Raw genomic sequence first — 16,073 nt, forward strand, 5'->3', positions numbered from 1 at the left:
TCAGTGTTGACGGTGGGACAGGGTTGAGCCCTGCTGCTGCTGCTCCTCTCGCCCAGTGCATTGTGGTCTGTGTGCTAAAGGAAGCTGCTGCAGCGGAATCTGAAGAATTTGAGGTGTCCGCCAAGTCTGCTGTTCATCGTTAACTTAGTCTGTCGGTACCTCTCTGCACTGTAAGGACTGCAAGGTAACACCGCTGATTTATCTATTTTTTTTACCTCTTATTCATGACGATGTTTTCTCGTCGCTGTGTAGGTCGCGGTTTCGTTGTTAAACCGACGACGCTAACATTAGCTATTTAAGTGAACATCCTGCGAGAGAAGCTACTCGGCTAGTTAGTGGTTAACGCTATGCTAAGCTTGTACCAAGTTTCCGAACAGCTAGCGAGGGGGTGTTAGCTGGAGAAATAGGAAATAGCTTTCAATTGGGCTCGTTTTTATGGCTGTTCAAAGACAGAAACATAATCAAATTTGGGGGGTTTTCATGGCAGATGTCAGCATCAGCCCATTTTACGCCCATTGGGTTGTTACCGTTATAAAACTAGCCGTTGCTAATTAACCGGCTAATTTCCATTTCAATACGTGTAAGAAAATGAGTATTGCTAGTTTTAGTTAGCGTTACATTTTGCTGTGGTAGGGTAGGCAAGGCTTCTTGAATTGGCTCAAACTAGCTTCTGAATTAATCTAGACACATACATTTGTCTAATCAACCGGCAAAACAACAGTTTCATATGATCTGGCAGAGTGAGACAGTCTTTTTTCCATCCTAACACTCGGTGCTGTTGGTGTGTTTCTGACAGTTTCAGTTCATTAGGGCTTTTGAATTAAAAAAAAGACACCGAATTGCAACACAACAGCCAACAACAAAGTAGTAAACATATGACAGCAGTTGTAAAGCCGTTGGGATTAATAGCATAAGCATGGCTTAATTGCTTATCCTCAGATCATAGTATTGTAGTGGGACGCAGCTTTAATGCAGCTAGCAGGAAAAGGAGATAGTCAGTTTTTTGTGGTGAGACACAGCACTCTCACAAACCAGACTTCCTGTCTTTCATACACTCAGGCCTGTATGTATGTGACTGCATGAATTAGCTCCATTTCAGAACAGGTTCACATAGGCCAGAGTTGTGGTAAAATTAAGTATTCTTGCCAGTTACTGTTGTAAGTTTTTCTCAGTATGTGATAGTCTGTGTTTTCTTTCAGGTTTAACAAGCAGTAAAAAATGTCTCAGGCCGACAAAATGAAGGTGAGTCTTGCAAAATAGAAACCAGATATTTAATCTGAACTGATACTGTACAGGGTAATACTAGGTTCCCTCTTCCGATTCACTGGCTGTCTTTCTTATGTAATGGTTTAGCATTAATAATGACGAGAAAGTAAGGTTGTATGTTAATGATATGCTCCTTTTCTCTGACTAAAAACTCCATCTTAGGTGTTGTGGTTTTGTTATAAATGTAAACAGTAAGTCTGCTGTCCTCTTTTGACTCAGTCCAGGATTTCATTTCAGTGAGACATTTTGTTCCATCCCACTTTTCTCACATTATTTTCTACAATGTGTGGTTGTTCAAAACACATGTTATTTACTTGTTGAATACTAGGTCACTCAGGCAGTTGCTCAGTGTGCTGCTCACTATTCACATGACTCACTGATGTGGCTTTATGCGGATTGAAAGGCCTAAAGGCAGCACAGGAACACGCTACTTATTAGTCTTATCAGTCATGACCTTTGCTGAAAGCTTGGGGGAAAGGAGCGTTTATAAATACTACATGACTGTGTGGCCAAAAAAGCGCAAACTAAATAAAGAAAAGGTACCTTTTTTGTATTTGAATTTGCCAGTGTGTAGCAGTGCCACAGGGGCTATTGAATTGCTTTGTGTAGGAAAGAGCCATAAACACTGGAATGATGGGTGGACAGTCTTTTGTAAATACACTACAGAGAGGTCACTGTTGCTCTCCCTAAAAAACCCTGGTTGTTCATGAACAGATGTTTCCTCAGTGACTCCTACTTTGGCACCTATAAGTGGTTATGTTATTGCCAGCACAATGTTCAACTTACAACTGATTTGGATTCATCATGCAACAACAATTATCTTAAACTAAATCAGAATTCTGTGCAAAGCTACGGTCTTTCATCTTAAATTGTAATGTCACCAAACATTATAACTACGATTATGACACTTCTGTCTTTGTCCTCTCCTTTTTGTACTACAGCAGGGCCAGTTCACCAACCCTGAGACCCCAGGGTATGTTGGATTCGCCAACCTGCCTAATCAGGTTCATCGCAAGTCAGTAAAAAAAGGATTTGAGTTTACATTGATGGTAGTAGGTGAGTGTGTCTTCCCTGTTTTTAAGACCTTTTCTAATTTTGTCCATTTCTTCTTGATGTTACGTGGCTCTAGTTTTATTTAGTTTGGAAGATGATAGTGTATCTTAGTGATAACAAGTTTCAAGCTAGACAGCTTCAATAAACATGGACATTTAAGGAATGCATTTTGTTTTTTTGGCTCATGGGAGTATGTTTTTGGTGTGATTTTGACCATTGACCTGTACAATATTTAGTTGTTGGCGTCACTTGTTTTCTTTTCATAATGAACCTTCTGTATAACAGTCTCACAACTCTTTCACCTCTGTAGCTCCATTTGTTTGTATGTTGAGAGTATGTTTGGTGTTTTGTCTTTGAACCTGTTCTCAGTAAAGCAGAAGTGTGTCTTCGTGTGCTCAAAGGCATTTTGGTCAGTATAAAATGGCAGATGTCACATCAGTGTAGTTGCTCAGCTGGCGTCAGCAGCAGTGTAAACTGCTGGATGGGAGTGCTGTGACTGTGTGAACCTCTGTGCTTGTTGATGAGGGGGGAGGGTAGGAGCTCCCCCCTGAACACTGCTCATCCTTTTGCTTTAAAATAAACCAGAGAGGAATGTAGCCTGTGGGCCTCGAGGGACTGATTCATACATTGGACAAGGCCTGCTGGTCCCGCTACTGGAAGAATACTCATTGAGTGCCTATTTAACCTCTTTTGTGACCTGGGTTCCTAAATAAATCAGTGTTTTCTTGTATATTTAGATAGCTGCAGTTCTCCCCCACAGACAAATAATATACTTAATTAAATTTGTCCTCATTATACATCTATTGTTATGCTACCCCAAAACACAGCCCTTTCCAAACTGCCTCTAGTGTGCATTATATATGTCAACTTTGATTTTCCATACACTCTGGCAAATTGCCAGTTTGGATGTAGTAAAAACTTCTGTAAATCTTTTGCCATTGCTCTGGTGGGAACCACAGATGCAGCATTCCTAAGTAAAGCACACAAGCTTTGGGTTGATTATGTATGAGCATCTGTAATGTGATCGTGAGACTTGAGGAGCATAGTTTCTTACATTTCCTTCATATAGTTTGCTAGATTTTGTTCATTGCTGTTGCTTAAGCTAAACTGCTGCTGTAGTTTCATGATTTTCCCAGATAGAAGTCAGTCATACTACAGGACTAAAACAATTTTCAATGGACCTGCAGCATCATGAGATAAAAGACACTTTTGACTCAAGGACAAGTCTGGAAATCAGGTCAATAGCATATATTTAAAACTTGATCACTCTCTGAAACTGGCCTGTTTTTATTGCCTGTGTTTCTAACTATTTTCATTTTTCACTTTTTATATGTGAGGAAGTTTTTAAGATCTTTTCAAGAATTTTGTGAAAAGATGGAGTCGATCTAGAACAGGATTTCCATGTTCTTTGTTCTTGCGAGTGAAACTATCCGACGATCTTCCTCCTGCCCCTGCTCCTGACTGATTTTGAAACATTGCACTGCTTCCTCGGGTGCAAGGGTTGCTTAGTCAGCCACCTGACATATTTCTATCAGGTTCATGAAGTCAGAGTTAGCGTCATGCTGATGCGTATTTCCGTGTTGTGTGAGGCCTGGTGTGCATCACAGACAGACAGTCTGTTTCCTGTAGCACACTGACAATGTCTTTATTCTTTTTTTCTTTTTTTGTTGACGCTCAAATCTGTATTAGGGAAGTTCAAAACCTGATGGGCTTTTGTAATTCTTTCTGGTTTTTATTCTGATTTCTCATATGATGGTTATTGTGTGATGATTGTTTTTATTTTCCTCTGTTGTCTAAAGGTGAATCTGGACTTGGAAAATCCACCCTGATCAACAGCCTTTTTCTCACTGACCTTTACCCTGAGAGAGTCATCCCTGGAGCAGCAGGTAAAACACGCACGCATGACCAAATGATCCTTATTCGTAGCCACTTGCACTTTGTGTATTATAAACATAAAATTAACACATTGAAGCCATTTAGTAACAATAACGGACTCACTGTGGCCTTGTATTATATCTATTTTTCCTTCTTATAGAAAAGATAGAAAGGACGGTTCAGATCGAGGCATCAACAGTAGAAATTGAGGAGCGAGGAGTGAAGCTCCGTCTCACTGTGGTAGACACACCAGGATATGGAGACGCCATCAACAGCCAGGACTGGTATGAAATCTTTTTAGAGCGTAAGCTGTTGAGGAGATGAAGTATTTTTAGATTTAAATTACCCACTGTCAGTCCTTTGATCTTGAAGAGCATCACTACTTGACAGTTAAAAGTAAGTTGAATTGTTTTAAATCATAAGGATAGCAGGAGGAGGATTTATTTATTTATTTATTTTTTTGTCTGGGCTTTTGATTTCATTATTGAGAGAGTGGGCTTCTGCTGCAGTATGCTGTGATACAAACTGAATGTTCAATGTGACCTATATTTCTCTCATCCAGTTTCAGCACGATTATCAGCTACATTGATGATCAGTTTGAGCGCTACCTCCACGACGAGAGCGGTCTAAATCGTAGACACATTGTTGACAATAGAGTTCACTGCTGCTTCTATTTCATCTCCCCGCTTGGTCACGGGTGAGTCCTGCAATACATACTTGCACAGATACTGTACACGCTTCAGTTAATACACTGAAGTTACATTTTTTTTCACCCTTTTTTGCTTTTGATAAATTCTTACTGAAATCCTTTGTCTCTCTTTGACCTTCTGTCCGTCTGTTTCCCGTCTGACCAGCCTAAAACCCCTGGACGTCCAGTTCATGAAGGCCATTCACAATAAGGTTAATGTGGTTCCTGTCATCGCCAAGGCGGACACTCTCACCCTTAGAGAGAGGGAAAGGCTCAAGCGCAGGGTGAGAACAACAGAGGGGGATTTCCAGTTCCTGAGATGAGCAGCAGCTATCATGTGCTCATGCTCACTGCTTTAGTGATATTGTAGCTTCAACTCCAGTGAAGTGTCAAAAGAGGTTATGTTGGAAATGATTTTGATTAGCAGAATAATACATATAGTAGTTATATTTCTATAGCTCTGACTAAACAGAAAACAAAAGGCTGTCGTCTGTCCACCTACTAGATAATGACCTGTGATTTCTCCTTGTTTTCTTTGTAAGATTCTGGATGAGATTGATGAACATGGTATTAAGATTTACCACCTTCCTGATGCTGAGTCAGATGAAGATGAGGACTTCAAAGAGCAAACTAGGATCCTCAAGGTAAACTCCCCGCTCCTTGTACAGCTCTTTGTGCCTGGATGAATTCAAACTTTCTTCCCTCCAAAGATATTTTCATGGTTTTAGCCACAAAATTGCATTTATTTTGTTAAAGTTATTTATGTGGGAGGTTTGAACCATGAGAACAGACAACATAAAGTACTTCTCTTCTCCAGGCTAGCATCCCATTTGCAGTTGTAGGATCCAACCAGCAGATTGAGGCCAAAGGGAAGAAGGTGAGGGGCCGTCTGTACCCTTGGGGAGTGGTGGAGGTGGAGAACCCAGAGCACAACGACTTCCTCAAGCTGCGCACCATGCTGATGTGAGTGCTAGAGGAGCCAGAGGAGGCTATAACCTAGGTTTTTCCTTACTCTTTAAAATTAAAAGTTTGTTTCTTGGTGGTTGAGATAGTTTTCCAGGATGCTTTTAGCCATTATGATGTCTGTGCAGAAGTATTTATTAGTTATTGATTTTTCCATAACCTCACAGAACCCACATGCAGGATCTACAGGAAGTGACCCAGGACCTGCACTACGAGAACTTCCGCTCGGACCGCCTCAAACGGGGTGGCAGGTTGTCCTCCCATGGTTATGTTCTGCCTCTGTCTCCTGCGTACGTACTTGTCTGTCAGCTTGCTTTTCTGCACCTCCCCCCCCTCACCTCAAACAGCAGACGTCTGACAAGAAATCATATATATCAATTGCAAAAGTCTTAAGAGATATATGGAAAAGCCATTGTCGGACACATGCACACATTACAGAAATATTTACCAAGGAGGATAATTAATGAGAGTTATTGCCGTATGATGCAATCCACAGTCATTCATTTCATCTTTTGTTGATTCATTTAATGTTGAACTAGTATCAATTCTGTTGTACAGTAGCTCTAACTCATCATTTTGCATGTGACCTACACCAGTTAGGCAGTGGTATTGAGATAGAACTGAATTCAATGCTGTAGGTTGTTGATTTACATAGTTAGCTGGTAGCTAAATGGCATGTGTAGTCTGAGTATATGTAGATGTTGTAAACAGGATTACTGTGTGTGTCATTTAACATAGTGGCGATACATCATCATTTAACCCTCAGTGTAGACCACAGAGATTCTTTTAGACTTTCCCCTAAAGCCAACCCAGGATAAGGGAGTGGTTTTACTGTCTTCACGTTGCCTCGCCATCTGTCCAATGATGGCTGTCTGGTTTGATTTGTCCAATCCCATGAGTGGACTGTTGGAGGTACTGTTTTTTTTTTTTTGTCATTTGGGGGAGGTAACGCTGTTGCCCTGACTCTCGCACTCGCTGCTTCCCTCTTGAATCTTCCTGCTTTCATCTCTTTGTAGTTACTTGTTGTAGATGCCCACTTTCTCTAGCGAGCTTTTTGTATCTTCCTGCAAAGAAACTCTCCACTAACCCACTGAGCCTTTTTTCACTTTCTCAATGTGGCTTTTGTCATGTTTGCCTAATGTTACTTAAAATGCTACAACATGCACTCCCAGTCTTGCACGCACACACACACAGTGCTCTGCTGAGTGTGATTATTATGCTTTACAAATCATTACACAATGTGATTTTACATTTATAACCTCTTTCACTGTGCATTTAACTTGTACTTAATGATTCCTTTGTTAACTGGCATATATTCTACAGAAATATTACGATACATACTAACATGAAAAGTAACTATAATTGTGGTCATTACAGGAAAGGACCGGAGCCGGAGGAAATGGACAAGGATATGATCCTGCAGGAGAAGGAGGCTGAGGTGGGAAATTTCAGTCACTACACTACTATTAGAAATTCATTTTTCATGGATCATCCTTCTTGATTGTCCAGATTTCCTAGAGGAAAAGGTTTGACTTCTTGGGAAATAACACTCACATTTGTGCCAAGAGGTAGTTGAGAGATCAGTACCACTCATGTAGTTAAACTAAGTATGAACAGAGACAGGCTTATTATTCCCCCGTTTTCAGTCTTTATGCTAGGCTAAGCTAGCAGGCTGCTGGCTGTAGTCACACATTTATAATTTAGTTGTTGTCTCTCTGAATATATGTGTTAAACTGGTCAATAATTCACGTTCACAGATGGTTTCTGTCCAAGCAGACGATGCAGGAGCAGTTGTACTTAATTAATGATTTATAACTGGCAGACAGATATTAATGATAGTACATTTATGTAGACTGACAGATAAGAGAAAGCATCTGTACATAAACAACATCCCAGCTGTCTGAATGTATGTGCCTTGTTCTTGTTTTAAGTGCAGTTGTTGTTTCCCTGTCATACATATTGATGTTGTGTGTCCTACAGTTGAGACGAATGCAGGAGATGATTGCAAAGATGCAGGCCCAGATGCAGAAGCAGGGAGATGGAGAGGGAGAAGGCCCCAATGCGTGAAAAGTCTACGGTAGGAGCAAGACCCATAGATACAGTCAACACTCCCTCCGATGCAGACACACTCTATATTACACTACATTCCCAGAACAGTGGGACACCTGATTTCCTGTGTTTGTACCTCAAATATCTAAACGAGAGTTGTTCACTTCAAAAATTTTCAAAATTGAACGATAACGTGTAGTTTTTCTTTTCCACTGTAGGTTTTTGAGCCACTGCTCAACATCGACCAGAGAGAATGGGATTGATAGCAGAAAAGGTGTAAGAGCTGTCTGGTTATTGACTCATACTGCTTGCCACTATCTTCATTCAGTCCCACGTGGGATCTGGAGTCATTTTTTTTTTTTTATACATACAGTAAAATATACTCAAACAGTGTTATGTTTATATATTTACACACGGTTCTTTTTCTTTTCTTTCCTTTATTTTCTTTTTTTTTTTTTTTAAGTTTTGTTTCATTTTATTCTTTTTTTTTTTTTTTTTGCCAGTTACTCAAATGAAGTCATGTGACCCATCTTTAAAATGGTGATATATATTTTTAATACAAACCCATTGGGATGTTCTGTTGCTTCTCCATTCTTTTTTTGCTTTCTCACTTTTTTCGCTATCGAGAAAACCAAAGTATTGGTGCTTCTGTTCAGTCCTTTTAGTCCCGAAACATCGCTCATAGCACATGCTAACATTAGCTCTGTGAAAGAGCCTCATTGGGAGAGTCGGCTATGGTGAAAACTAGTAGAAGAAATTTCGTTTTATGCCACTGTCTCAATACTCTTTTTGTCAAGTGAAAACATAATTTAACATTTAAACACAAGCGTCCAATCGTATAGGGTTCATTCTGCTCAGTATACCACTCATGTACTCATACGCATGCAACTCTCGACCCCCCCCCCCACAGTCTGGTTAAATTTCAGGTGACTTTTCCCCTCGAGTGCTGTGTTGGGATCAGTTCTCCCCCCCCCTCCTGTCCAAAATTTTACCCATCAGTGCCGTTCTCAGATCAGTGTCAACAAGTGCAACTGCATTCAAGTGTTGTAAAGCTCATTTTGAGTTTGATATAATTTAAAGAAACTGTGACCCTTGACCTCTTACAGTCTTCCTGTACACCTGACAAATGAAGGACGGACAAATGAGGTGTTTTTTTAAACTGTGACACACCTCTGTTTGGTGCTTTGATGCATCTTTCAATTAGATGTATTTACTTCATGTCTCCTTGATATTGTAAAGTGAAGTCATGTGCCAGGGGGCATTGATATTTTGTGTTTCATTAAGAATTAAGAGGTATAAACTTTTATGTGTCCCGACTGCTGAGTACTTTGTGGTTTCCATGACTGCAGAGGTTAAAGGTGACCCAATGAGGTCAATGTAGCCAACATTTCCCTCACCAGCCAAGATGTGAGTTCTTGACATTCCTCTTTGTGCTGTTTTTATCCAATATTAAAGTACCAAATATTGTTCTTGATACATATATTGTAATAAAGGTTTTATTAAACTTGAATAATCTCTTCTGCGATTTGAGCCTTTTTTTATTTCTCAGTAGATGCAGCCTCAGTAAGCGTAAATCTACCTCAGTATAACCAATTATCAGCTAATCAATATCAGTTCAAGGTTCATTGGGTAATAAATTTGTCTTGTTACACCCTGTTCCTGATTTAGAAAAGCCTGAAGCTGCACAACACACACATCAGCTGATGCTTACTGCTCCGTGTGTGTGTGTGTGTGTGTGTGTTTCATTCCAGTGAGATTAATTGCCTCTGACAGACAAAACCACCATGAACCTGCCCTGACTGTTACAGGGCAATGCTAATTACAGCTCAGCGTATGGAGAAGTTAATTAACCAAAACCCAGCGCTTCCATTGTTCTTTAGAAAAGACAAAGTTAAAGTAGTACTTACATGATACTGACTATCAGCAAAGGAAGTAAACATAATTAAATGTGTTAATTTACATAAATATGAGCATGAATTATTGAATGATTTCTATAGGCATATGGATGAAAGCTCCACTACTGACCAAAGAATTATACAGTATAATAATGAACAGATGCTGTGCACCATAACATGTCTGAATAGATTAAATGTCTGTGAGCATCAAGCTTACAGTAAGAAACAGATTGGGTCAGCTAGTATTTTGACATGATCCATAACCTCATGTTGTTTTGTGGTTGCAGCAACTTTGTTCCTTTCTGCAACAAATTTTCTTTTCAAACAAGACACTGAAGACAATGAGACATTTTCCATAGTCTTTATTATAGTTTTTCCTTTTCAATCTAACAGGTATACACAACGCTCTAAATGTCATGGCTTTTTTGTCTTAAATACTCTCCGCTCTTAAAGAAAAACTGTAAAAATATTTAATTATAACTAATTAAAAGATCTCTTCAGGGACAGGAGTGGGAAAGGTGCACAGATAGGGAGGAAGGGTGGGGGGAGTTCTTCTGTGGTCCTTATCTGAGAAGTTGGGTGGGACTGGGAGACAGAAAAGCTGGGGGGGGGGGGGGGGTTAAGTTACATCCAGCTGGGGTTTCACCGCGAAGACGGGGTGGTGTTACCATTTAAAGAAAACCTGAAAAGAACGACATGAAGCAGCAGGTTAGAATTAAATGGATGCACGTTTTCTGTTGCAGCAGATGACAGTTTTAAGACTGGCTGGAAAATCACCTGCACACCCTCTCCATCATGTGTGTGACAAGGCGGTCAGAGATGCCTGGACAGGACTCCTCGGCGAGGTTGAAGGCGTTCTCCAGCTCCTCGATGGCTCCTACGCCTCCGCCACTTGCCCGCCGCTTCTCCTTCAACTGGTGGAAATAAAAATCAACCAGAAAGAATTTAACAAATTGAATGAAGAAGGTTATGGCATTAAAATAAGCAGAGATTAGTCAGGGTTTGTTGCTTCTTAAGTTCATCGACAGAGCTACGGTGGAGTCCAAAAATCCATTCACTGGAGAAGTGGTCTCGGACTCTTCTTCTCTTCTGGTTTTCCCCTTAAACAGTAACTGTAATATACCTGCATTCAAATCCTGATCCACTTTTATACCTTCTTTCCTAATGATAGAAGTTACAACAATGAAGCTAGAGGTGAGACAGAGTCAGTGTTTATCATGTGGTTTTGAATTCATGTTATAAATACATGGTTTTGAGTACAGTGACGGAGGTTGTGAGTCATTCTGGGACTAAAAATAAACCTATATTGTTGAAATCATATCACAAGAGCGTTATGACATGTACAGAAAGATGGAGTGTAGATCCTGTCACTGCTGCAGCCCAGACTTGCATTGTTATCAATGCAGTCAATGTACCAAGAGAGATTTAAGGTTTAAGGTGTCTTGCCTTCTATCTAAAATGATCGGAAGTACAATGAAAAGCATCAAAGTTCTGTCTGTCCCCACTTCCAAAACTTACACCTACCTCTCTGAAGATGGGTGTTACCAAAGCAGACAAGCACTGGGACTTGGGTTGTCTTTTCACTGAATCTCCTGACTGCAAAGAGGAAAAAGGGGTGTTAGGAAAAACAAAAGATTTGACTCTGTGTCTGTGTGCTGCATGTGTCTTACCTCTGAATCTGTGTGTGTGTAGCCCTTCTGTAACTTGTTCATAGAGTTGGGTCTGACTGTGGGGAAGGTCCACATGGGACATGTATCCACGTCACCATCTGCATCCCTGAAAGACATGGGGGTGGGGGTGAACAGAATTAAGAGGTGAGGGACAAAAATATTCACAAATATAAGGGGCAGTAACATTGTCTGATTTACACACAAAGAATCAATGAGTTTGTTTTTGTAAATACAGAGAAAATGTCTCTATTCAGTACAATTTAATATCCTACGTGTTTGGATATGTATGGGTAAGCAATGCTTCTAGTAAATGTCCATCAGCCAATTCTGCTACTCTCTAATAGGTCCGTCTGGTGTTACTAATTTGATAACATGTCTTTGAGTAGATACTCGGAGAGCGGAGCGGATGTTTTATGACTAGAATCCATGAATGTGTGTTCTTGAGACTCACATATCTGAGTCATCAGAGCTGGATTCCTCCCCGTGTCCCTCTGACTTCCAGCGTCGGAAGCGGTCGATCAGCTCTGTCAGATAGGCCGTCTTCTTGGTGTAACGCGTTATGAACTTGTGCTTCAGAAGCTCTTTGGCGGTTGGCCTCTGTGCAGAGGAAGAATAGAGATGGGAGCGGCATTAAAGTTCAGTTACAGTGTCATCGGTGGGTTTGTTCATTTGAAGCAGGAAGAAGAATCAGCTGGGATCAGAGTAATGACTCTACCATCACATCACCTTGATTTAACGTATTTTTGGCATTTTTCTGGTACAAAAATGTGATGTGGATCATGTTTGAATATTTGAGAAAGTGCACAACAAGTTGTAACTCCTATTAGGGACAGGGCACGCTAATCCAATCACAAAAATGTGGTAGGATAAATGACCAAAGTCTTACAAAGAACAGCAGTGCCAGTCTGGAATTATTTTCCAATTTTCTAATCTTATTTAGCCTGAACACACATGTCTGATCCCATTTTAGTTCTGCTACAATGCCTGCAGATGGTTGCAGCTGTTTTACTTACAAAACGAGGGTCTTTATTTAGACAAGCCTCCACAAACTCTTTGAAGGGTTTGCTGTAAGGACCCTCCAGGGTGGGAGGAGTGTTTTTGGGGATGAGGAAGAGGACCCTCATGGGGTGAAGATCAGAGTTGGGAGGTTCCCCTTTAGCCAACTCAATGGCAGTGATGCCCAAGGACCAGATATCAGCCTAAGCAGGAGAGAAAATGTGTAAGTAAGCTGTGTTAACTTCACATACACTAGAAACTGTGCAAGGGATTCAAATATACAGTAGTTCCCCTCATAAAACGATGTGCATCATGTACTTATCAGTGCCACCAACAATAACAAAAAACCCCCAAAAACATGTCACTTCTTCCGCTCTGTGCTGTACCAACGTTAAACATCTCTTCACTCTAAACAGTGTTCACTCAAAGCAGCGACAGAGGTTGTCTCTTGTCTCTCACGCCACAGACTCTGGCCTCACCTTGAAGTCGTAAGCTGACTGTTTGATAACCTCTGGAGCCATCCAGAAAGGTGTGCCGACAAATGTGTTCCTCTTAATCTGGGTATCTGTCAGTTGTCCTGCCACCCCGAAATCTGCCAGCTTCACGTCGCCCTGCTCCGACAAGAGCACATTGGCAGCTGGGAGGAACAAACAGAAGAAGAAAGGCAGTCAAAAACAAGTGATATAAATAATCAGTACGGGTTTGTTTTCTGTATCTGTGAACGGTGGCTTGCTTCTGTTTCACATGTTAAACACAAAGCATCAATAAACATGCCAATGATGCAGTCCCATTGTGGGATGATAAATAGCAATGAAGTGCTGTTGCCCCTCATTAAGGCCAATCAAGTGTAACAAGTAAAGACTTCAGTCCATGAAGTTTTGTCAAAATGTATCAGCAGCTTTCAGCATATTACATGCACCAGATGGATGAACAGATGGACAAAGGATACTTCAGAGTCCACTGTGGCAAACTCAGACAGCTTCAGACATCAGGAGATGCTCAGTGCTTTTGGCAGGAAAAGAGTTTAAATACAAGAATTTAGTCCCTATGGAAAATGGAAAATAAACCCACAAGCAGTTGAACCAGTTTTAATATTTATCTAACATCTTTGTTGAGCTGCCTGCCATCTTAGCATCATTATATTTCTGTGATTTTGAATGATTACCACTGATCAAATTCTCTTTTTTGAAGAATAGAGAGCATAACATCAGTCTCTCTCTCTCTCTCTCTCTCTCACACACACACACACACACACACACACACACACACACACACACACACACACACACACACATTCACATTTAACACCTTCAGTGTGTTGTGAAATTTCAAGCTCTCACACGTTATTATTATTATTATTTTTACAGCTTGTTAACATATTTAAATGTGTGGACTTATTCTGTCCAACGTCTGGTTAAGACTGGATGTGCACATTGTTACTCAGCTCAACATTCGGTGTCCTGCTCTGTTGCACTCCAGTGCAGCATGTACTTGCTGATATGGGATACTGAATCACAGCATTTGTAAGTTCATGTCCAGTCTCTTCACTCACTGCACTACATCGATACTAAATGAAAAAGACTAGCTAGAGAGTCTGTTTCCCATCGAAAGTGTGGTGATTTACAAGAAGAAAGTACCTATTACCTTTGATATCTCTGTGAATCTTCCTTTCCGAGTGCAGATACTCCAGCCCCTTTAGTATTTCCCTCAGTATAGTAGCAATGTAAGTCTCTTCAAGAGGCCCTGGACGGAGCTAGGACGACAAACATACAGAAAAAATAAATCAGAGAAGAGTGGATGTTGGGAGAGAATGCAAACAACAGGTCAGGTTTTGCTCCACAAGTATAAGAAGTACCACTTTGTAAGATTTGTATAAAACTTTGTAAGCAGCATAAAAATAGAAACCTTCTTACCAGATCCAAAGCAGATCCTCCACCTAAATACTCCATGATAATCCACAGCTTGGTCCCCTGAGAGGGAGAGAAAATACTCAGTTTTCAAGTTTAAGATTTAAAACCACATCTTTATGTGATTAACTGTGATAATATATATATATATATATGTGTAGCTACAGTATTTGTTTCTATCTCACCTTCAGGTATGATCCATAATACTTGGTAACAAAAGGACTGTCACACTGGCTCAGCACTGTGATCTCCTGCTGAATGTCTTCGATCTCATCCTCCGCCTCCTCCAGGTCTATAATTTTAATCGCCACCACCTCCTTTGTGCGGTTGTTGATGCCTTTGTAGACCTCGCCGAAGGAACCCTTCCCAATCTTTTCCTGCTTGGTGAAGTACTCCTCGGGGTCCAGCCGGGTATTCTGGCAAAGCAAGAGCAAAGAATGCACTGAATTATTAAGTGTATGTCATGATGATGGTTCTTATAGTATGATTTGTGTCTATAACTTGTTCCACATATGAATGCTCTTTTATAAAAGGTTAATTGACCTGACATTAGGGTTAGTTACATCTATCTGTTGGCCTTTATTACAATGTTTTCATGCACTGGTCAAACATTAAGAGATGCAGGATGATTAACCTTTCTTATCTGTGTCAATACGCATTTCATCACAGCCTATATAATTACCTAGACTCTAGATCTAACTTTGTGCCAGGATGTAATTCAAGAGGCATGACACTTCAAAGTTTAGTGGTTTTCTGTCTCCAATAACAGCAGGAAATGAGTGATGATTTGACTGAGTAGTAGGCACTTAAAGAAGTCAAATTTAAGTCAAATAAAGAAGTTAAATTTAAAATATTTTACTATCTACAACATGTGACAACTACAATTCTAAAACAGTGTAGGCTTTTAAAAATATTGCTGTGTACATTGATGAAATTTACAATTTCTAATGATATCTGTTTGTCAGCTTGTTGATAGCTTTGCCAATTGCTCCTGACAATGGCGAGGAGATGGAGAATAAATGATTTCATGTTCGTTTATAGAGTAAGTTTTTCGCTGGCATTGATGGCTTAGACCCCCACCCACCTATTCATGGAAAGCCTGACGGTCATGGGGGTTCGCCTTGTCTTGGACAAGAAGAAGGGAGGTGACAGTTGGTGAAAAGAGGATTTCTGTACCTGGTTTTGCATGTCTCGAAGGTGTGCCATCCCCTCAGCAGGTTGGACGGGGCAGAGAAAGCCACAGCTCTCTCTTTCCTGAAGTTATCAAATGGTCCTTTCGGGTTTTTCCTCCCCTTTTAGCTGTCTAGGAAGCTAGCTAGGTGGCTAGCCCACTAGATAAACACCCAATCTGCTGGCTTTAATGGGGCTGTCACTCCGCGCACTGCTCTCGGCCTCCAAGTCCAACGGAGGACCGAACAGCCCGGCGACACAACGAGCTACTGACCGAGAGACTCCATGTATGTCGGCGGTGATGAACAAGAAGAAAAAAATGTTCCTTCCGTGTATTAATATTTAATTCATTTCAAGGAACGCTTAGCCTGTTGTTCATTTGAAGCTTGAGGAGGACAAAATAATGGCCCAGATGGACGACGCATGCGCATTGTTTCCGCAGACGTTGGAATTGTGGGAGTTGTATTGCGAAGCCGACATCTCCGTTTAGGTACCTGAAAGGAGGCTTCCTCCTCATGAAGATGCTGCCACAGATTAAAAA

General features: G+C 40.7%; 2 protein-coding genes across 3 annotated transcripts; one reads left to right on the top strand and one right to left on the bottom strand.

Annotated features, from left to right (window-relative positions):
- Positions 1–43: 43 nt before the first annotated feature.
- septin2 (septin 2) lies at positions 44–9,419 on the top strand. 2 transcript variants are annotated; one of them, XM_056391415.1, is made up of 13 exons: positions 44–184; positions 1,200–1,242; positions 2,208–2,322; positions 4,119–4,205; positions 4,355–4,478; positions 4,757–4,891; positions 5,049–5,166; positions 5,425–5,526; positions 5,700–5,845; positions 6,013–6,135; positions 7,223–7,283; positions 7,826–7,922; positions 8,113–9,419. In XM_056391415.1, exons 2-12 carry the CDS (start codon positions 1,219–1,221, stop codon positions 7,910–7,912), a joined length of 1,122 nt encoding a protein of 373 aa, XP_056247390.1. In that variant the 5' UTR covers positions 44–184; positions 1,200–1,218; the 3' UTR covers positions 7,913–7,922; positions 8,113–9,419. The 2 variants fall into 2 exon arrangements, with proteins under 2 accessions (XP_056247390.1, XP_056247391.1); XM_056391416.1 differs by having other exon boundaries at positions 45–184; positions 6,013–6,096.
- Positions 9,420–10,136: 717 nt separating this feature from the next.
- Positions 10,137–15,967, bottom strand: stk25b (serine/threonine kinase 25b). Its single transcript, XM_056391414.1, has 11 exons — positions 15,539–15,967; positions 14,548–14,778; positions 14,369–14,425; positions 14,100–14,208; positions 12,935–13,092; positions 12,473–12,658; positions 11,911–12,056; positions 11,460–11,565; positions 11,314–11,385; positions 10,567–10,703; positions 10,137–10,471 (listed from the first exon to the last, which is right to left on the bottom strand). Exons 1-11 carry the CDS (start codon positions 15,566–15,568, stop codon positions 10,432–10,434), a joined length of 1,272 nt encoding a protein of 423 aa, XP_056247389.1. The 5' UTR covers positions 15,569–15,967; the 3' UTR covers positions 10,137–10,431.
- Between the last annotated feature and the right edge of the window lie 106 nt (positions 15,968–16,073).

The sequence above is a fragment of the Seriola aureovittata genome, chromosome 12, assembly GCF_021018895.1.
Source record: "Seriola aureovittata isolate HTS-2021-v1 ecotype China chromosome 12, ASM2101889v1, whole genome shotgun sequence".
In the NCBI taxonomy this organism is placed as follows: domain Eukaryota; kingdom Metazoa; phylum Chordata; class Actinopteri; order Carangiformes; family Carangidae; genus Seriola; species Seriola aureovittata.